This window comes from Doryrhamphus excisus, linkage group LG7 (assembly GCF_037039965.1).
Source record: "Doryrhamphus excisus strain RoL-2023G ecotype Guam linkage group LG7, RoL_Dexc_Guam_v1.1, whole genome shotgun sequence".
Classification (NCBI taxonomy): domain Eukaryota; kingdom Metazoa; phylum Chordata; class Actinopteri; order Syngnathiformes; family Syngnathidae; genus Doryrhamphus; species Doryrhamphus excisus.
This window is the reverse complement of record NC_136363.1, coordinates 22,091,296-22,112,333: the sequence shown is the minus strand read 5'-3', so window position 1 is coordinate 22,112,333 and position 21,038 is coordinate 22,091,296. Positions and strand designations below refer to the sequence as shown.

The 21,038-nt window shown below is 47.1% G+C and overlaps 2 protein-coding genes across 2 annotated transcripts; both read left to right on the top strand.

The window, feature by feature from the left end:
• Positions 1–2,208: 2,208 nt before the first annotated feature.
• On the top strand, positions 2,209–3,687 carry sox32 (SRY-box transcription factor 32). The gene is made up of 2 exons (XM_058060820.2): positions 2,209–2,437; positions 3,047–3,687. The coding sequence occupies exons 1-2, from the start codon at positions 2,209–2,211 to the stop codon at positions 3,685–3,687; spliced, it is 870 nt and encodes a 289-aa protein (XP_057916803.2).
• Positions 3,688–16,171: 12,484 nt separating this feature from the next.
• sox17 (SRY-box transcription factor 17) lies at positions 16,172–18,472 on the top strand. The gene is made up of 2 exons (XM_058059827.2): positions 16,172–16,655; positions 17,202–18,472. Exons 1-2 carry the CDS (start codon positions 16,328–16,330, stop codon positions 18,041–18,043), a joined length of 1,170 nt encoding a protein of 389 aa, XP_057915810.2. The 5' UTR covers positions 16,172–16,327; the 3' UTR covers positions 18,044–18,472.
• Positions 18,473–21,038: the final 2,566 nt, after the last annotated feature.

Below are 21,038 nucleotides of genomic sequence, written 5' to 3'. Positions count from 1 at the left end.
ACCCGCTCCCCGGGGGCCTCCGGGTCTGCTGTTGGAACATGTGATTAGAAGGGACGGGGGTGGCGGCGGGGGTCAGAGGTGACTGCATAGAATGCTGTCTGCAGCTTTCTATGATGCCACGCTGGCCTGCTGTGTCCACACAATACCTCCTGACACTTACGGCAGCTATCACGCCATTTTCTCCACGAGCCACTGTAGGGAAACGCGGGGGGGGGGGGGGGCAAGGAGGGGAATACAATCCTTCATTGTAAGCGTGCACGCAGACAGGGGAGGTGATCCAATATGGCTGCTTGCCGCACACACGCAGGAGTGTCTCTCTCATGCGATTGCCGACCAACACGTCGTCACCCACGCGGTCTACCGCACTTTTTCCACCGAGGGCCACATCGTGAAAAGTGAAACTTTGAGATTTCCTTTTGAGATTTTTCCGTTTTTGCGGTTGTTTCCCCCCCCCTGCTTGTTAAGTCATATTTTTTAGAATGTGCCATGGGCCAAAAAAAACTATCCCAGGCCACAAATGGCCCAAAGGCTGCACTTTGGACACCTTGGTTCCAGTGGCTGCAGTACCTCCCAAAGGCCACAAGGGGAGCAGCACACTTTAAACATACTAGTTTATTTCGTCATAACAATACTCTTATAATGATGATAATGGAATATTCTATCATGAATATATTGATCATACAAATATGATTAATAATAAATGAATTCACATGAATATGCTAATAAATGAAAGCCTAAAAGGGCAGCAACAATGGAGGCCGCCTGTGAGCCGAAACTCCTAAATAAACGTTATTGTATTCACGCTGGGCCTGCAGGAGCTAATTGATTCAATCTATTAGTGTTTCTCACAGCACATCGGCGCGTGCGTGGAATGCTCCACACCGCGGATGTGGATTGGAATTCCCATGACAGCACGCACAGCTTCCCTTGCCTTTCATTTCATTTCATTCCCACAGTGCGGCACAATGCCGGAGATTTTGCACATTTCCAATCAGCGTTAATCAGGGCTGCTGTTGCGCATGAACGCATCAAGACGCATTATAGGCTCGCAGTGACGCGCAAAGTCCAGACCTTATCTACAAAGTTGCACCTTGCAGACTGACTTTTTTTTCCTCAACACACAACCGGCGTGGTGTGTATTATGGCGGACGGAGCAGCATAATACACAACATAATACATATTATGGCGGACGGAGCAGCATAATACACAACATAATACATATTATGGCAGTCAACATTACAATGCAAACGGAACACATCAGTGCAGGTGGGATCGAACGTCATAATGGGCAGCCTTTGTTAGTGTAATGTGGGGAAACTAAAGGGGGGGGGTACCTGCAATCATCATTTATGATGGGTATTAATGCAGGTGTGCAATACCTGAAATGGATCGCAGAAATGACAAGAATAAAAGACAAGTTGGCGAGTTTCTGTGAGTCTACTGAAGGTTCAATACACTCTTTTAAAAAGGCACAGCCCCCCCCCCCCCCCCATCTGACGATGAATTCATCATCATCACGCCCCCTTTGTGCACGACTATCAGCTCAAATATTTGCACGTCGTGTAATAAACGCGCCTTGATCATGTTGAAAATGCACTTTGATAGAGACAGTGGATGGCCGATAAGGGGGGGGGGCGCTTGAGAGCCACAATGTAATTAGTAACTATGCCCCCCCCTTCCCCCTCCACCATCAACTTTGATGTGCACCCATCAATACTGTCAGGACCTATTGATTGGATTCCATCACACTTCGGTGGGCAAAGATTCGATTAATATGGTTTTGAAAGGGGGGGGGGGGTTATTTAAAGCGAAGAATTACATTTTAAACACTGAAGAAAAGACAATGGGGGTGGGATATGAGTTGAATTTAACAAGACAAACTCTAGCGATCCATGCGTAAAATGGTAACATTTTGTGCGCGTTTTACGCACGAAGAATGATTTATTTAAGAGTACGTTTTCTTCATTTCCACATCGTCTCCCTCCCCGATGAAGTTTCGCGAGGTGCTGGACTGGGGGTGGAGGGTGGTGGGTGGACTGGGGTGGGATGGGGTGGGGGCGGACGGACACAAGTCACCTGGAATTCACACCTTAAATCCACTCCTCCCTGCCTCTCATTGGTGGAGCCCCCAAATAAATCCGTCGATCACCGGCACTTATGACAGCCAACCACTCCCCCCCCCTCTACAGCCACGACCCTTGCACTACGATGTTCGAGGCCGAGGGCCAGGCCCCCCCATGCCCGTCTAGCCCGGAGCCCTCCAGCCCGCAGTCCGTCACCTCGGACTCCAGCTGGACCAGCCCCAAGTGTGACCCCCGGACCCCTCCGAGGGTCCGCAGGCCGCTCAACGCCTTCATCATCTGGACCAAAGAGGAACGCAGACGGCTGGCGCAGCTCAACCCTGACCTGGAGAACACCGACCTCAGCAAAATATTAGGTACGCCTCAAATACTACACACAACACGAGTGGACGTGGACGTGACTGTCTTAAAGAAATAATATTATTTATATTATGCTACTTCTTTTTCTTTTTATTATTTGTATGTTCTATTATTATTATTAGTAAAAGTATTATTAAAGTTATTGTTAGTAGCAGTAGGTAATTATTAAAAATATGTATGATTATAACAACTGGTATATTAGTATTGGTAGTAGTACCAGCAGAAGTATTATTTGTAACATTGTAGAAATAGCATTACTGCTAACAGTATTAGTAGTTGAAGTAGTAGTTCTAGTAGGAGTAGTAGCAAATAGTAGCAAGTATTTAAATATACAGATGTATAATGTACATATAGAGCTTTTGTAGTATTGGTAATATTAATAGTAGGGGTCGTAATAGTTGTATTTATTATTATATTCAAACTTTATAGATGTAGTATTATTGGTAGTAGCAGTATTTAGTGGTGATTTAAAAAGAGGTATTAGCATGGTAATATATGAGCAGCAGGTATTGGGAGTATTCGTGGTACTGGTAGTATTAGTGGTATTAAAGGCCAGTACAGTAGGAGCGTACGTAAGATCTCTAAGAGGATGTCGTCCCTCGCAGGAAAGACCTGGAAGTCCATGTCCCTGGCGGAGAAGCGTCCGTACATGCAGGAGGCGGAGCGTCTGCGCGTGCAGCACACCATCGACCATCCCGATTACAAGTACCGCCCTCGGAGGAGGAAGCAGCCCAAGAAGCCGGCCAAGCAGGCGGCCGACCCGCCGCCGCCTCTCCGCCCATCCTCGGGCTTCAGCGTGACCTACAACGTGACCTGTCTGCTCCAGAACCAGCAGCAGAACTTCCACAGCTCCTTCCCACACCACCCCGTGACCTTTGCCCCCCTGCACGGGACCTACCCCGACACGGCCTTCTGTGAGGAAACTCCAGCAGCAGCGGACGCTTACTCTCACAGGCCCGCCATGTTCCAGAACCCGCCCCCGTACCCGACAGAACCTCACTTGTGTTTGGACCAGCAGGGACACCTCCAGTACGGGTTCTCCGGGCAGGCCGGGACTCACGCGGATCAGGCGGAACCCAGGTTCTACGGGGGGCCCTCGCTGGAGTTCTACCTGGAGCAGGTGCAGGTGGACATGCTGTACGATCTGGACCGCAGCGAGTTTGAACAGTACTTGGGTCCGGGTCCTCACAGGCCCGACTCAGCCGACCCTTGCAGCTGCCACAGAGAGGAGCGCTTGTTGTCGTGAGGCCGTACAAAGATTGTATATTCACGCTGTACATTATGTGTGTCATGGAATAAATAAGGTCAATTACTCTATCAGCGTGTCGCCACGGAAACACCACCACTTTGAAACCCTGTTTCATCTCCATCTTCAACACTTTGGGGGTGGGGGTGGGTGCACGGTGGGGCGGGGGGGCATAAACTTCCCAACTTCCTGTTTCATTTTAAAACATTTCACAAAGGCTCTAAAAATATGAGCAGAAGCATCAACACACGTCTTCCATCTGATTGGACGAGAGCTGACACGTTTACTTGCAGGGCGACTGTTTACATCTGAAGGCCTGCTCTGCTCTCCGCCCCCCACGGACTTGGGCTTTTCATGTCCAAAACATGTCCAAAAAATGGAATTTCCCCACACACGTTGAACTCATTTCTTTTTAAATAATTTTGAAATATTAAAAATATATAAAAAAGAGGATGTGTTGTGATTTAAAATTCAAAAAATATTTTCTATATATTTTAAAATACAAACCACTGAAAAAAAATTGCATTTTTTTTCTAAAAAGAAATTAGGCAAAATATATATTAAAAAATGGCAAATAAGCATTTATTGTGACACGTTGAATGCAATAAAATGGGAGAATATTTCTCCTTTATATTTAGAAATGCTGCTAAAATATTGGAGAAAAAAATATATACAAAATACGTAATGTCTTAGGATTTAAAATGCAAGAATATTTCCTTCATAAAAAAAATGGCAGAAGAAGCCTCATATGTTTTCTGACTAAAAATGCAAGAATGTTTAATCTTTACAAATATTTCTTTAAAGGCAAATCAGCCTTTTATTGTGACATTTTATCTGACTTTAAATGCAATAAAACATAAGATTATTTCTTTTAAATGTACAAATATAAACCAAGTAAATTTTGGAGAAAAAATTCAAACTAATCCTGAATATTTTATCATGTTTTCTGCCTTAAAATGCAATGTTCCTTGAGAAATACTCATGTCAGGATAAGATGCAGAACTCGGGAACGTCCCCCAAAAGTCAGCTTTGGACTTTAAGTAGCGACGCTGTAGTAGTGATAAATACACACCAATGAACGTTTTTTACATGAGATTCATACCTCAACGTGCGACTTGGCCTTGTTTTGGTCAACCTTGGCCCCCCTTGGCAATAATAAACAGTCAGGAAGTTCCTGGAAGGAAAAGAAGATGGTGACATAAGCGCGAAAGAACATGATCAGCAATAAACATGCACGGGTCTCACGGTTACCACGGTTACCGTAACCAAAAGCGCTTTGTTGTTTCCGCCATGACACATGAGGGATGAATGTGAGGAATCTGCACACATCAAACAAGATGGAAATTCCACCAAAACATTCCTCCACGGTGAGGCCCCTTTTTTCAAAAATGCCACCTCGGCATGTCCAATATTGACAGGAGACCAGAGGGAGTTGATGTTTAGCTAAAAATAGATCCCGTGGACGGAGAAGAACATTCTTGAGGTTTTGGTGCGCCATAATTAGCTCTTCTTACTGCGAGGGTCTCAGGTCGTTTCCTGTGCTGAGTGGAGGTGGGGTGGAGGCCTGCTGCCTGCAGATAATGCTCATCCAAGTTTTATCCTGCCACAGGAAGTGGGGACGCTGGACAGTTTCTTATCCCACAAGAAATAATGACCCAAGGAGCGAGAAGATTACATGAAGTGGTCACGACAGGATTTGGGGCTTTCAAACTTTCAACGGTATGGGGGCCCTGGCGGCCCACCCACCTGTCCTCTTAGCAAACACACACAGGAGAGGACCAGCATCAGCTACTGAAGTTTGTTTGTTTCTATTCAGCGTTTGTACACGGCATTAGCTACAGCTGCTGCTCAAAATGGACCCTGAACGCCTCACCGTTCATTTCGTTGTGGTGATGTCAAAGTTCAAATGAGATATGAAAAAATATTCATCGGAATGTGGGGATCCTTATAGAACTTTTTTTTAAGGGTCCCTGAAGGCCACACTATCGGGCATTGAGAAAACAAAGTATTATCATAATTTCTAAGTAATTAAAAATAAATTCAGTACAACAAAATAAGATATTACATAATGCTAATGTGAGATTAGCATTGAATAAGTACAGCTTTAGCATACAACATGACGCCACCAGGATGCCGCATGCACACAGTCCGCCCCCCGCTGAGGGTTCCCGCTGGGGGGTGCTAAGCCAATCAGCGAAGGCGTTAAAGCGGCCGCGTGGACACAAAGCAAGCAGGTGCTCGGGCAGGTAGAGGCGGACGTGATGACAGCGCTTGTATGGAAATCACATCCTGACGCTCTTACTGTCGTTTTCAATCTTTGGGGTCTTCTTGCCGCGTCTCATCATCAGCATGGAACATGTTTCCACGTGAGAACCTACCGCAGAAAAGCTCTTGCACGTATGGCAGGTGCACGTTTGGTGCTTTCGAGGACCTACTGCAAACATGCCGGTCAAAGATGCTCAATACGACAGGAGTCCTTTGCTGGTTCAGGACTGATTGTAAAAACACGAGTCAAAGATCCTCTATATAGGACAAAAACATTTTGCTGTTTTTGAGGACCAGTTGTAAAAATGGTGGCCAAAGATCCTTTCCACAGACGGAGCGTTGGGCCTGCTGCAAAAGCGTTAATTAAAGCCTCTCTCCATGTTTTTGAGGACAGTCCAAATGTGTGATGCGTTCACAGGTCACGTACGGAGCGCGTACAAGAGGCGTATACAACGATGTGATGGTGAAAAATAAGCGAAAGCGCGGTGTGTATGTAAGTGGACATAAACAATCTTGGCTTTGACTGGCAGCTTATTGTTGGGCGGTCGGGGGTGGGCCCCTCAGGAGGAGCGCCGTGCGCCTTTTAACTCCTTTGTCCTTCTCCTTGTATTATTCTTCTTTGCAGAGCCGTGTTTGGAAAAGAGCCGCACCATTCCGCCTCCTGCTGTTATTCTTCCTGTGCCGCTCGCAGCTGGAAGAACAGGAAGAGCTAAAAGCATTCGTGTGTGTGTGTGTGTCATCGGCGATTACAGGACGGCTGCTGTGGCGAGGGCCTTCATGCGTGCCCACCAGGGGCCCGGCGGTCGAAATAATGCCCTCCCGGGGGAGGGCGGGCAACATATACGCGCCCTTCCTCACCTTTTCTTCTTCCATGCGGGGAATTGTGGGCACGTCGCTGCACAGAAAGTTGAGGAAGGTGAAGGCTGACGTGGCCAAAAAGTTGATGAATGATTTCAGAAGGGCAACAAATGATGGAAATCCACTCAGCCAATACGTCACTGGGTACGCCCAGATAATGCTAGCTAGCAGCATGCTAAATGTTGACTGGATTATTGGGCCTGTTCGTGCTCTGTCGTGGTCCAGGTATGAATGATGCCAAAATGACATCATGTTGTCAATAATATCATATCATAATATGAATCATCAACAAAAAATAAAACATCACGACCAACCTGAATAATAAACACATTGGAATACTTGGAATAACATCTTGGATAACTGGCAGGAGGACTTCTCGCTCTAATCACAGTAAAATATCCCAAATATCTGATGTGCTTTTCATTGCTTCCTCTTTCCTGCGCCGCCACTTTCCCAGGCAGGCAGAGGAGCCGTCGGGTGGGGTGTTGGGATGACAAGGCGGTCCGGCCCCCCATTGTATGGGATTGTATGTGTGCGTTTACTCGGCATGGGAGCGCAAGGACAGTAGGGGCGGCCAGAATACAATAGGCTCATATTTATTTACTGCTCTCCTAACGGCTGATAGCGACCTTACAGTCAGGGGGGCGCTCATAAAGAGCATCAAGGGCGAGCCCCCGGCTAGACCCTCAGGCTGGGACCCCTGCTTAGCAACCGATACGTTCCTAGTTTAGTCATCAATACTGCTATGTTGGAGTGTATACGGCTGTGTAGAAGAACACAGGCAAGTCTCCATACCGTGATGTCAGGTTGAGGTCAAAGGTGCTTGTGATGAGGTGTAGTACCGGTGTAGTCCAGTGGAGGGCTCCCTCTGTGTTTACAACCTGCAAGGGAAACAGGCCCGTGTTAGTGCAACAAATGAAGGCATTGGTGTTCTAACATGAACTACATGAGCTTGCAGCTTTTCTGCCATGCAACTGTTTTATAGCATTGATGTGTTGGGATGTGGCTGTGGGTCTCCACCTGTGGGTTCCCACCTGTGGGTCAGCCAGCATCAATCTCAGCATAAAAACACGTGTTACACCTGCTCACGCTGGAGGAAACAGGGCATCCACGCTGTGACCTACATGAACCAGAAGATAAAAATTAATTTTCCCGGCAGCATTAGGAGAGGCGGCGTGATGCTGCACGGGTGTGAGTGGCTTTGCCCGCCGCCCAATCGCTCGCAACGTTGCACAGATTAACTCTGTGGAGGATTAAAACCTCAAAAATAGAGAAATCCTTTGACAGATGAGCAGATTGATTTAAAAAAAGGGGGGAATGATGAGGGTTTGAACTTGTGGGTTTTAACTTGTGGGCCGCTGCTGGGCTCACCTGGGACTACTGGAAGTGTAAAAGGACAAGGATGAGGAGGAAAGGTGAGCTCACAGGGCGATAATTAGCCTTTCACCCTTTGGAATGAATGACAATGAACCAAAATACGTACTTTCATGGACGCTTTAAAAAACAGAGGAAAAGTGCTAATTTTTTTTTAGAATAAAAATCATAATATGTGAAAAATACAACCAAAATTTTAGAGAGAAAATAGGTTAATTTCTAAAAATTATAATGAGATATTTGGAGAAACAAACAACCAAAAAAAAATCATAGTTTTGGACAATTAGGTTGGGGAAAAATATAATAAATATTATATTATATTATATATTAATTATTATTCTAAATATATGATATTATACTGTATAGTATTACATTACATATTATAATATTATGGGAATAAAGTCATAATATTAAAGATATGATTAAAGACATCCCATGCGGCCCACCTGCCACGCAGAGAGTGAAAGTAAACGCGTGTGCACGGCGACCACAAGACAAGCCCGGTCACCGCCGAAGCCGCTCACTTCCCCCTCGGACGCCTGCAGCTTCCCTTTGCTCTTCCCAGCAGCGCTCGGGGGTCCTCCCACCTGCCGAGAGAGGAAATCGCAGCGTTGACTGACCAAGCGACTCCGAGGTGAACTTTGTTGCGTTTTAGTGGAGCGTTTTCTCCATGCTCGGCTCTACTTCCTTCCTGCTTCCTGTTCTTATCACTCCAGAAAACACGAGACACAATCCTCACCCTTCCAATTCCCCGGCCAGGAGCAAGCTGGATGAGGGGCCATCACAAACCGCGGCCCACCTGGACGCCATCGCTGAATGAATTGTAAACAATATGGCGGCCGCAGAAGAACAATAAATCATGGCTGTTTTTTGTCTTGTGTGGCAGGAAGCCGTGGGCAGCTTGGGATATTATCAACGTCTCCTGCCTTCTCCAAAGGGGCTTTCCTCTCAGCGGAGGAAATGGTCTGCTTGGATTTACTCTGTCAATGCGTGCCCGCTTTCGCCAGAGGTCAGGATAAAATGTCCCGGGATCCTCGGTGCATCAGACACCCCGGTGGGGGCGTAGCATTTTCTCACACGTGTTTTAATCATATTGGATCGGTTTTGGTGTGATGAATAATCATCATAATTACAGTTGCCGAATATGAAAATGGTAAATAAAGCAAAGGCTGATTTTTCATCCAAAATAAGTCTTGACCAGCATCTCGTCTGGGCCGGCCTCTGGGGGTCTCTATTGTTTGGAGACGGCAAAGTGGCAGCTTTTGTGTGCCTGCCACTTGGAATGATATCACAGTGGGGGACTTTCCCCGAGTTTCCTGATGGGAGCGTTTTCCCATGTTGTCATGGGGGAGCAATAAGAATCATTGCTGAGGTTGCCAGGTTGCCTCGCTGATCCCACCTTGGCCGCATGCACGTATGGAATGACGCCATTTGCTGTATTGTAATATATTGTATTTATTGTAATTAGTCCATAAGACTTGGAAATGATGTTTGATCCTACTGTGTATGATAATACATTTAACTATACTGTATTTATATATCTATAATTAAACCACACCAGTGGAAACTTGACTGGTATTATATATCATGCAGGGAAAATTATTAAAAATGAATGAATAATATAATAAATTATAAGTAATTATATTTACAATGTACTAATAATAAATGCAATATAATATCCAACTATTACACTATTTTGTGTGTCTGTGATTGTATTGTGTAATTATTATTATTGTTTAATTATTATCATTGAAGTTTTTATTTCTTCATTATTATGATTGTTATGTCAGAGATAAATACAGTCCAGTTTCTAAAAAAAACAAAATGAGACTTTAAAACACCAACCTAGCATCAATAAATCTGCTATGCTGGCCAGAGTTTGACCTTGGCACAGATTATTTCCTATGTTGTTGAAAATCCTGACAGTTTTGGGCTCCTTTTACACAAGAGCGCTCTCAAACCTGCGTTATCTGCAGTGTTTGCCAGACCTTTGGAGGAGGCGGCCACGTATTGACGCTGGCCCTGACCATTGTGTGTAAATGAAGCCATCGGGTCGACTCAGAGGTCAAACACAGCGACTCCTTCAAGTCCAGGTACGTCATATGTGATGCATACGTACATGATGCAGATATACATGATGCATACATATGTGATGCCTACTTACATATCAGCCTCAAAAAGGGGGGGGGGAGGTGGAAAGCAAAGCGATCACACCTCAGATTTCATCTCCTCCATCTGCTTGGTGACTTGATGAGTTCACCTTTAATGACGGCTGCCTGAGGCAGAAAAACAAGGAGGCAGAAAATACGAATGAATTCCTCTCGGCAAGTAAAGGGAACAACACAAGGGAGGAAGCGCACACGCACACACACACACACACACACACACACACACACACACAGTGAGTGCATTTCCTCCATAAAACCACAGCTGATGTGTGAAAAAGCAACAGCAGGCTGCATTCTTTCTCATCTTTCAACGCGGTGAAGAAGCTTTCAAACAAAGCTGAAGGTCGGCCTCGTCGTGGACGGCGACAAGCCGTGTGGTTAAAGCAGAAGTAGGCGCGTCCATGAGGAAGTAGTTGTTCTGTAAATCTGAAGAAATGACGCGTACAACGCTGCACGGCTTTGAGGGCATCTTTTATGCCGCCGGTTTAGCGCTCACCAAAAGATAACACATCATCAAAAGGCGGGACAGGCGCAACAGGTGCCTCCAAAAAGTCTAAAGCGGATGAAATAAATTGATTATTGATGTATTATTAGATAATACGCCAACTACGTTTAGCATCTTTAATGCATAAAATGCATGAGTTAGCATGTGACCGAATGCCAAACTCCATAGAGAAAATGCCAGTTTTTAAGAATATGTGGCCTGCGAGCCCTTTAGCGGCCTCTCCTCCTATCATCTATCGACCCAGATTCTTGCCGATCACATAGGCTATTGATTGATTGATCACGCTATCTTACGTGACACCTTAGCGCCCGCAGAAGCCAAAGGTGGCACATGAAAGGAGGACGCGTGTTTGAGCGGCGCGGGAATCAATGCGGCACACAAAGGCGGCGCTGTCTCTGCTCAGCTGATTATTAATTAACTGCTCGCTAATTGATCCCATATCGGAGTCAAAGTCAAGGTGGGCTTTTGGACTTCCTTCTGGTTTGTGGCTGCACAAAGTGAAAGTGCGTGGTGGATTTGGGTGGGGGTGGGGGGTCAAATGGAGGTCAAGCAATAATTTGCTTTCCTTCAACTTTTGGCAGCACAAAGCTGAATTGTGTGTGGGGGGGAAAAATGAGCTTTTTGTTAGCGGTTGCGAGCTTTGATGCGGCAAAAGGTGATTTATTTGTCTTATTTCACTCACTCCGATGAGCGTTTACTTCAACTTGTAAAGATATTTGGGCTCAAAGTGTCAAGGCTAGATTGCTTTAAAAAAAAACTAAAGCAGGAGAGAGCGAGCGAGAGAGAGAGAGAGAGTCCTAAAATAGACAAGTCTTATCAGTTTGGGAGCGCGGTGAAAACAATGCCGAGGCTGGATGGGAGTCGGGGGCCGACCCTAATAATGCCAGCGGCCTGTCAAGGAACCTGCAGAACAGGAAGTCCACACAAGCTCTGTCTTTATGGATAAAGTCATAAAAATGATAAACACGGGGCTCAATTAGCCCCCAGCAGGACAATGAGCTGGAGGGGGGGGACTCGGTTGGGTGTGGTGTTGCGCTGAAGGATTCAGGTCAGGCCCTCCAAGATGAAAGCGCCTCGGGAGCGCTAGCAGCGCTTTACCGCCAATTCAAACGTGCTGAAGCGTTTTCTTCCTCCACGACAAAGTGCTTGTTTTTGTGCACAATTAGCACGACGCCACGTGTCGTCACACTCCATTGCAGCTGTTAGCTTGCTAACCAGCCCATGCCGAGCCAACGGGAGTGGGGGGGGGGGTGCTACAAAGCGGAAAAGTCGGTGCGTTCGGCGATGTCTTTGCTAATTGTCGGGAACTGCTAAACGATTTGGCGCCAGAGAGGCATCGTTTCCCAACAAGCTGCGGGAATCGAACGTGACGCTTGTTTGGGGACAGGTGAGCTATTTTGACTGAATGTGATATAAAAGGACCCAATGGGGGGGCTGGGGGAACGTTGGGTGACCTATGAACATGCACACGACATGGCGACGCATCTGACGTCCCCCTGAAGACAAGAGACACGCGTTGATAAGGACGACGTTCTCACGTCCAAACACTTTTATCAATACATCGTTTTTTCGGGTGGGGGGGCGTGAGTGAGTAAAAAGGGTAGGGGGGGCAGGATGGTGCCAAATGTCCAAAACGTCCCCGTGGCTCGGCTGGCTCCACGTGGAAACCAGTAAACAAAGAGGGGGGGGGGGCAGATTCCCCACCTGATTCCTGGGCAGATTCCTGACAGATTAACGCCTCTCAAACAATGAGGGGGGTGGGGGGGTCGTTGGTGTGTGTGTGTGTGTCCTCACTACACAATGTTCCCACCCATAAGGCATTATAAAGATCTGCAAGATTTCGGACAGTCGGCAAGTAAGTCGGCCATGTTGGATAGAAAGACTTTTCCTTTTTGTTTGTTGTTGTTTTATGTCAACGGGAAGAAACAAGCATGGTTGGGTTTGGTGCAAATTTCTTACCGTTTTTCACCGTGAGGGCCAAAAAATGTCCAACCTCCACTTTTTCCATGACACTAAAGTTTCAATTTTCACAGTTTTTCCACTGCCAGGGTCCGGAAAAATCAATAAAATGGAGGCAATTGTTTTACAGACTTTGTCATTATAGTACAGTTGGTACAGTGTCATTAATGTGTTTGCCTAGTTTGCATGCATTCATATGGTAAAACGCCCATCATCTTTGCGAACATGTGGAAACAGGAAGTCAGTCCGGTCGCCCTTCTATGATGTCATCAGCAGTTGACTCTCAAAAGCTTGAAATATCCCAGCAGGCATATAAAGGAGGGATGAAAGTGATGAACATGACTTTTACCTTCAGCCAAGATGGAAGCGTTCTCCAAGATCGACCACCGCCTTCTTCCTGTCAAGAATCACATCTTCAGTCAGGGTAAAAGTGAATGATCAGGATTTATTGATCAGAACCATTTCCTAAAGTGCCTTGATGCTACGCTGCCTCTGACTAGCTTGCGACGTGATTGGCAGCTGACACAAAGAGAGAAAGTTCATTTCCTGAGTGAGTTTATTAGCGTTCCAGCTGTGTAGAAAAGGTGTGAATTCTATTCAGAGAGATGACATCTCTCTCCTCTTTTTCATCAACATGTGCGTGCATGTGTTGCCTCCTCTCGTGCCCCCCCCCCCCCCCCCCCCTTTCCCGTCCACAGCACCTAGAACACCTCCACCCCCCCACCCCCATAAGGACCAGGTGTTGTCTCATCAGACAATGGCAACACTTCCTATCTTAAGACTGATAATGACACATGTCTGTGCACCGCAAACATGACGAGCACGGACCTCCACCAAGGCCAAGGGCCGTCTTCATGCACCATAATAAGAAGTACAACATATATGTATATTAAGGCACTACATGCTTCATATTTCAGTAGCATGTTGTGATAATCACCCTGTAATTGTCAATTATAATTATTTCACGAGTGATTCTTGGATAATTTGTTGTTTTACTGTCGCTAATTATCAACTAGAAAGTCCAACAGAACTCAGGAAGTGGCATCAATATTCTGTAAGGTGACAAATATTCATATACAGACAAAAATTTGTGTGTGGAAGCAACCCACAGGACCCACAGGGACCTGCAGGAACCCACAGGGACCGCCACAATGTGTGTGTGTAGGCTGTAGCCTGTATCATATATAATACAGAGGACTGTATATATTGTATTATACTATATATATGTATATATGTGTATATATATAGTATAATACAGAGGACTGTGTATATACGCATAATACAGAGTAAAGGTTTGAGCAGCGATTGACCGAAGTGCCAGCTAGCGAGAATAGAAAGGAGCATTAAGTGCTCATTAGCCGCATTGTTTGGCCATTTGAGGCCCCGGGGACCAGGCCGGCGTGCTAACATATATACGCCTTCCGCCCCCGCGCTGTAAGCTAACACGGCGTTCGCAGCACAAAGGAGCCACGCTACACATTGTGCAATTCCCCAGAAAGCCACCCACGGACATTGGCACAGCGAGAGAGGCGACCGGCGTCCCGCCCGGCGTTGCAGAGGCTCACTCGCAAGGCGGACAGTTTGTGCTGCACGGCCAAGGACAGGAAGTGCTCGCAGAGGGACAGGAAGTGCTCACCGCCGCAGTAGCCGAGGCTGGAACTGAGATAATGCCATTGTGTAAGCAAGCCCGGTGACCTCTCCCCGAGCGCTCGCTCCACGGGCTGGCGTCGAGAGCCCTGGCCCCCACCCAGCCTAGACTCCCCAGGCACGGGGCGGAGGAGGGGGGAGATGCGAGGCGTGTCACCTCCCTTCATCCCTCCGCGCTGACTCCGAGCTTCACCTTATGGAGGAAATGTGGCGAGGACGCCAGACTTTATGACTTCTCCCATCAAACGGCCCACGCTCGCGCCCACACCCAACGTTCCACACACAGAGACGCGCACGCCTCCCTCAGGGTGGCGGAGGGAAAGCGCTATCAGGTCATCGGTGCTAAAATGGGTGATGACAGCATTACGGTCCATGTGGGGCCCGCATCAGCTCTGGAGCCTCGGCCGATGTCTGCACATGCCAGGCCACCGGGAGGTCGCCTAAGCATCTCTCGTATTTCTGTCAGCCCCTTTTCAGGTTGCGGAGGAACGGCGTTGACCACCGCGAGACGAGTGGAGGTCTGCCGGCTCCGATAAGAACCTCCGCAGCATGTTTGCATTTGTGACCACAAACGGGTCGCGGCCCGGGCTAGTGGCGGGCCGCACTTGAGAGAATGGCCGTGGAGGTGGGACACGTTGCTTTAACCTTTCACCCCTCGCCAAAACAGAAGGCCGTAATGGTCGAGTGCATCAAGATACACGGGAACCTCCTAATACGAACAAACGCATTGTACAGATAAAGCAACACGACGTCCAAAAATGACACTTATGACAAATTTATGACTTTTGGAGGCGGTTGACCACAAGCTATCCAGAGATTAGGCAATTAAAATTCATGGTGGGATACATTGTGGTGGTCTACAACCTTTATAACATTATTTATTAGTAGTATATATTTTTTTAAATCAAGTATGTGCAATTCACCGTTCGCGGAATCTTCCTGTTGCTTAAAGATAGCAAACATTCATAGGTGTCACAATGACCGATTCGTGCCTGGTCCTTGAACGCAACCACCACAGAAATCGCTGTATTTGATTGGCTTGTTCAGTCACATGGGGGAGGGACTAAATATTAGGAACACCTCACGAGTATAATATTTTTTTTTGTACAAAAATGACGAACAATCAGCTTTAAAAAGATATTTCCTATGAAAGTGAATATTGTGAATTTAACATTGTACTCTATTGAATGAGAATGTGTCCACAAACTTTTGACTGGCACTGTTGGTGTTTGTTATGGCCATGATGCTGCCTTTCATCTCATTGTTCTAGTAACATCTCCTGCAGAGCCGTCTCCATGGTTACGCTCCGGCTGTGTAACTTTTAGGATTGTTTATTAATGAGTTTCCATTAGCGCCTTTACAAGCAGACGATTAGTGTTAGGAATGATGCGAAATAGCTGCTAACTACCCAATACACACACACACACACACACACACACACACACACGCCGGTATCGAGTTGGGGGGGGGTTAAATTAGGCTGCTTTGATTACAGTGAATATAATTCATAAATATAAACTACATTTTCTAATTATTTTTGACTTCTCAATGATTTTTCGTCGAGGTTCCAAATCAGGCCAAAAAGGGCGGGGCGTGTGCAACTTTGAGACACCTTGCGAAGTTGAGGCCACGCCCCCAGCGTTCTGATTGGCTGCCCGTGCGCTTATAGAGCCCCAAAGTGCGAGTAGTCCGAACCTTTCGACCTGTCTTCTCCCCGGAGGTGACCCAAATGGACAGGAATAATCTTTTTCAACTTCTTAGAGACTTGCAGCCGCTTTGACGAGTGATTTAGTTGTTTAAAAAAAAAAAGAAGAAGAAGAAAAGAATCCTACCGTAAGCCTCCGAACCTCCTCGCCGCACAGAGATGAGCAGTCCCGATGCGGGCTACGCCAGCGACGATCAGAACCAGGCAAGGTGCGCGATGTCAGTCATGATGCCTGGAATGGGACACTGCCAGTGGGCCGACCCCCTCAGCCCCCTCGGGGAGCCCAAGGTCAAGAGCGAGCCCTGCGTCTCCTCCTCCGCCACCTCCGGGGGTGCGGCAGCCGGCGGGGGGAACCAGAGTCGCGGCAAGAGCGAGCCGAGGATCCGCCGGCCCATGAACGCCTTCATGGTCTGGGCAAAGGATGAGCGCAAGAGACTGGCCCAGCAGAACCCGGACCTGCACAACGCCGAACTGAGCAAAATGCTGGGTAAGTCATTTCACATCAATCATCGATCAATAAATACATTTTTTAACTTTATTAGCTTTGAGTTGTTATTTGGTTGGATGTCTTTAATGCTCCTGTAGAGTAGAAATATGTCATTTAGATGGCAAACATGACTGGGGGTCATATAAAATATGCTATTTCCTCATGCTACGTCTTATTGTCTCTCATATAAAGGGAGTTATCTTTTAAAATATATCTATATTTTATTCATCTGTAGGACGTTGCAAGTTAAAATATTTATTTTACACAAGCACGGTGCTCTTATGGAATGTTATATTTAATAAAAGTTACTCCACTCGTACAACCAGAGGGGTCTGAGTGATGAATTTGTTTCATGTGAGTGCTAATAAATGTGATATTAATCATATTTCCACCATGGGGTCAAACAGGCGATGTTAGTGTGATTTAACGTGACTGTAAATAAAAAACAAAGAGTTCCTACCCCCCACCCCCAAATGGCATCAAGCTATGTTTATCCGCGTGTATCATCTGACGCTCACCGACATGACGCTCTTGTTGGACCCGCAGGCAAGTCGTGGAAGGCCCTCCCCGTCGGCGACAAGCAGCCCTTCGTGGAGGAGGCCGAGCGCCTGCGTGTGCAGCACATGCAGGACCACCCCAACTACAAGTACCGGCCCCGCAGGCGCAAGCAGGTGAAGAGAATTAAGCGGCTCGACTCCGGCTTCCTGCTCCACGGGGGGTCCGAGCACCAGGCCCCCTCAGTGCCTGGGGACGCCCTGCACGGGCTGGGCTACCACGAGCACGGCTTCCAGCTCCCTCAGCAGCCCCTCGGCCACTACCACCGCCCGGACGCCCAGGCCCTCGGGGGCTACGAGAGCTACAGCCTCCCCACGCCCGACACCTCGCCCCTGGACGCCGTGGAGTCCGACTCCATGTTCTTCCCCACTCAGGAGGACTGCCACATGATGTACGCCGCCTACCACCCTCAAGGGGCCGAGTACCAGCACCAGGAGCCGCTTGCCACCCACCACGCCAGCACCCTCCTCCAACGACACCCCGCTTCAGCGCCAGAGCAGCCCCCGTCTTACATGGGATGCCCCAACCCCCTGCAGGCCATGTACTACAACCAGGCCAAGCGCCACCCCGGGGCGGGGCAGCTCTCCCCGCCACCTGACTGCCACCCTCACGACAACGTGGAGCACATGCACCACTCGGAGCTGCTAGCCGAGGTGGACCGCAGTGAATTCGAGCAGTATTTAAGCTCCGCCTCTACCTCCGGGCGGGTTGACTTGGCGGCTTTGGCGTACGGGCCCCACGAGGGCGGCGGGCAGGGGCCCGAGAGCCTGACATCGTCTATGTTGTCGGACGCCAGCACCACCATCTACTACTGCAGCTACAACAACTCCTGAAGCAGAAGATGGTGTTTTCCATCCGGTTCCTCCTTCTGAAGCAGAAGATGGTGTTTTCCATCTGGTTCCTCCTACTGAAGCAGAAGATGGTGTTTTCCATTGGGTTCCTCCTCCTGAAGCAGAAGATGGTGTTTTCCATCTGGTTCCTCCTACTGAAGCAGAAGATGGTGTTTTCCATCTGGTTCCTCCTACTGAAGCAGAAGATGGTGTTTTCCATCTGGTTCCTCCTACTGAAGCAGAAGATGGTCCAACTACTGAAGTCTATGTTTTTTTTAAAGGAACACTGCTGTTATTTTTTACTGTCTTGCAGGGATATGAAGTCATTTATATAATGAGAATAAATATTGTACAGTCACTATTTTAAGGTCTTTGTATATACCAAGGTGTTTTTTTTATACTTTTGCACTTTTGACAAATAAATTTTGCAAACAAATCAACAAAACGTCTCTTTTGTTTGCGCCGTTTAACGCAGGATTACATTTATCTCATTTCTACGAAGCCGTTTGCCCTAAACATCAAATGATTGCGAACGAAGGGATGCTGCTTCCGCTTTTCACTGTTACAGTCCACTTGCATCAAGGCCGAGAGGAGCAGTGACACACCAGAGCCAGCAGATGGAGCTGTGGTGGAAAAAAAGTAAGTTTTTAGGCGAATCTGGCCTTGGTGGAGGTCCGCACGGGTACCATGAAGCTGTCGCCATGGCGTTTTACATAAACACTTCCTGGCACGGACTTTTGGGATGTTATTCCACATGGTTTGTTTTTCCCTGCAAAACGGCCGCCCAGCCTCTCACCTGGAGGCCCGCTGAATCGGGTCTTCCCACAGTCCAGGGGGCCGGGGGTGTCGTGACACGGCTTCCTGGCCCGGATGGTTCTAGAGGTAATCTGTGTGTGTGAGTTACACACGGGCGCCTTGTTTTCTCAGTACGAGAGGGCCGTTTACGCGGCGGACATCCTGTCTGTACATGAGGTAGAGCCTGTTCTGATTCATCGGGGAGGCCATTAACGTCCAGGCTGGGGAGGGGGGGGTAACAATGGAGATGCTTTAGCTTGTGTGTTTTCAATTGCTACAGAAGGAAGAGTTAATATTTTAGTGGAAATAATCTATACAAGAGATGCATCCAAAAATCCCAAATTAAGCATTCAAGTTTAGGATTGCTATGATATGCTGTGATATATTGAATAAAATTAAAAAACTCACTTCATTGCTTTGTTCGGCATTACAGTTTTGTTTTCTTTTCCACTAACCACAAAAATAAAAACACCGTTACCTAACAGCGTCAATGAAAACTGGGCATTATTATCTTTAAAAAGGCTGAATTTGTTATGGAACTCTTGTATTGGATTTCATAAGCTCACGATAAACCTGAGAGATAATTTGATGTATTTATAGCGGGCAGAGTCCCATTTTATAAATAGATATTTCTCCTCGTTTGAAAGGAAGAGGGTCTTCTCCGAGGGGTCAATCAGCCCGACCCGGTGGTCCCTTTTTAGCTCTTCAGAGGAAACATGCAGCAGAGGTGCTCCCATGTGATACATCCTCTCACGCCGGACCTCAGGGTGGATAACCACGCGGTCTCATCACTCCAGCCAAAACAAGACCTGCGTAAGAAGCTTTTTAAAACGCCCCTTACTTCCTCTCCCCCCCAACCTAAAAATGAGCCTGCCTGAGGCCGTGCAGGAGAATCCCATCTAATTGGTGTGAATGAGCTTCAATTCAGTCTGCGGCTTTAACCCGCCTGTTGCTGCGGCTAACGGCTGCATAACAAGAGGCTCAGCTTTGGAGCCCCCACACCCCTGACCCCCCAGGCTACAGCTGCATGGGGACCATCACCAATAATGATATGATCTCAGCTCCAATTGATCAGGGCTAATTGCTTTTAGTGGTAGTGAAGGAAAAGTATTGACTGTATTGGGGATAATTGTCACACTAAATAGAAAGTCAAATATGTTTTTTTTTTTAAAGCAAAAAAAAAATTCCCAAAGTTTTTCCCAAATTATTCCGATTTTTTCAACATTTTTTTTTACATTATTTTTAATTAAATTAGAGTAAAATGTATGATGTATATTCATTGTACAAGCATTGGCACAATACAGTCATTCAGAACAGAAAGACTGTGGCACAAAGGACTTTTTTTTTACAGTGTGTGTGTGTGTGTGTGTGTGTGTGTATAAAGAGATTACAGCCAACTACATTAGCAGCAGCAGCTCTTAATGATGCCGCTGCCCTAATCTCATCCCAGGTAGCTGCCTTTCGCAAACAAACCGCCGCAGCGTGTTTTGGCTCCAAGAGAAGTGCCGGATCAGCTTTTTATTTCTATGTTTTGCAGCCGGACAAGTCATCTGTCATAAAAAAAAGTAGCATCCCGGGATGTTGCACCACCGCAAAAACTCATTTTACACATTTCAAGGCAGGATTCCAAGGCTGGCTCATACTGTGCTATGGGACAAAAGTATTGGGACAGCTGGAGGAAGTGAAAAGTGAATAAAACATGTGAGATCATCATCTGAGATGATGGCCTGGATGAATACACGAGACAAAGGTCACCGCTATGGCTGGGGGCACTCGTGCGCGTGTCGTGATGTGATTAAGTCATTGATAGTAGATTGCGGAAGCCGCATGCGGGAGGGACAGCTGCAGGAGAGGGTGTGGCGCTGCCTGGTAATCCCGTGCATATGCAGCCAGCGCTCGGGCCCGCATGATCGCTTTTATGGTCTCTGACGGTCGCACCAGCGTCCAGTTGTGACCCCCCCCCATGATGATAAATTTAGCCATCGGTTGACCTTTCTGCTCTGACTCAATAGTTTATTTTTCTCCTGATTCCATCACACGCCGGGTTAAAAATAGCGTGTGGCGGTAAATCAAACAGGTAGAGCCAACCACTTATTGAACACAGAAATATTTGACATCATACTTGGGGGCATATTTACATGGGGCTTGGGGATTGCTATGATATGTCGTCATATGTAGATGTAGCTAATGTTTGTCAGTAATA

Bases quoted from the DNA above. Each gene is read 5' to 3' on its own strand.
- sox32 (XM_058060820.2), top strand. From the start codon at position 2,209: ATGTTCGAGGCCGAGGGCCAGGCCCCCCCATGCCCGTCTAGCCCGGAG. The intron at 2,438-3,046 runs GTACGCCTCAAA...CGTCCCTCGCAG, and splicing joins CGACCTCAGCAAAATATTAG to GAAAGACCTGGAAGTCCATG.
- sox17 (XM_058059827.2), top strand. From the start codon at position 16,328: ATGAGCAGTCCCGATGCGGGCTACGCCAGCGACGATCAGAACCAGGCA. The intron at 16,656-17,201 runs GTAAGTCATTTC...TTGGACCCGCAG, and splicing joins CGAACTGAGCAAAATGCTGG to GCAAGTCGTGGAAGGCCCTC.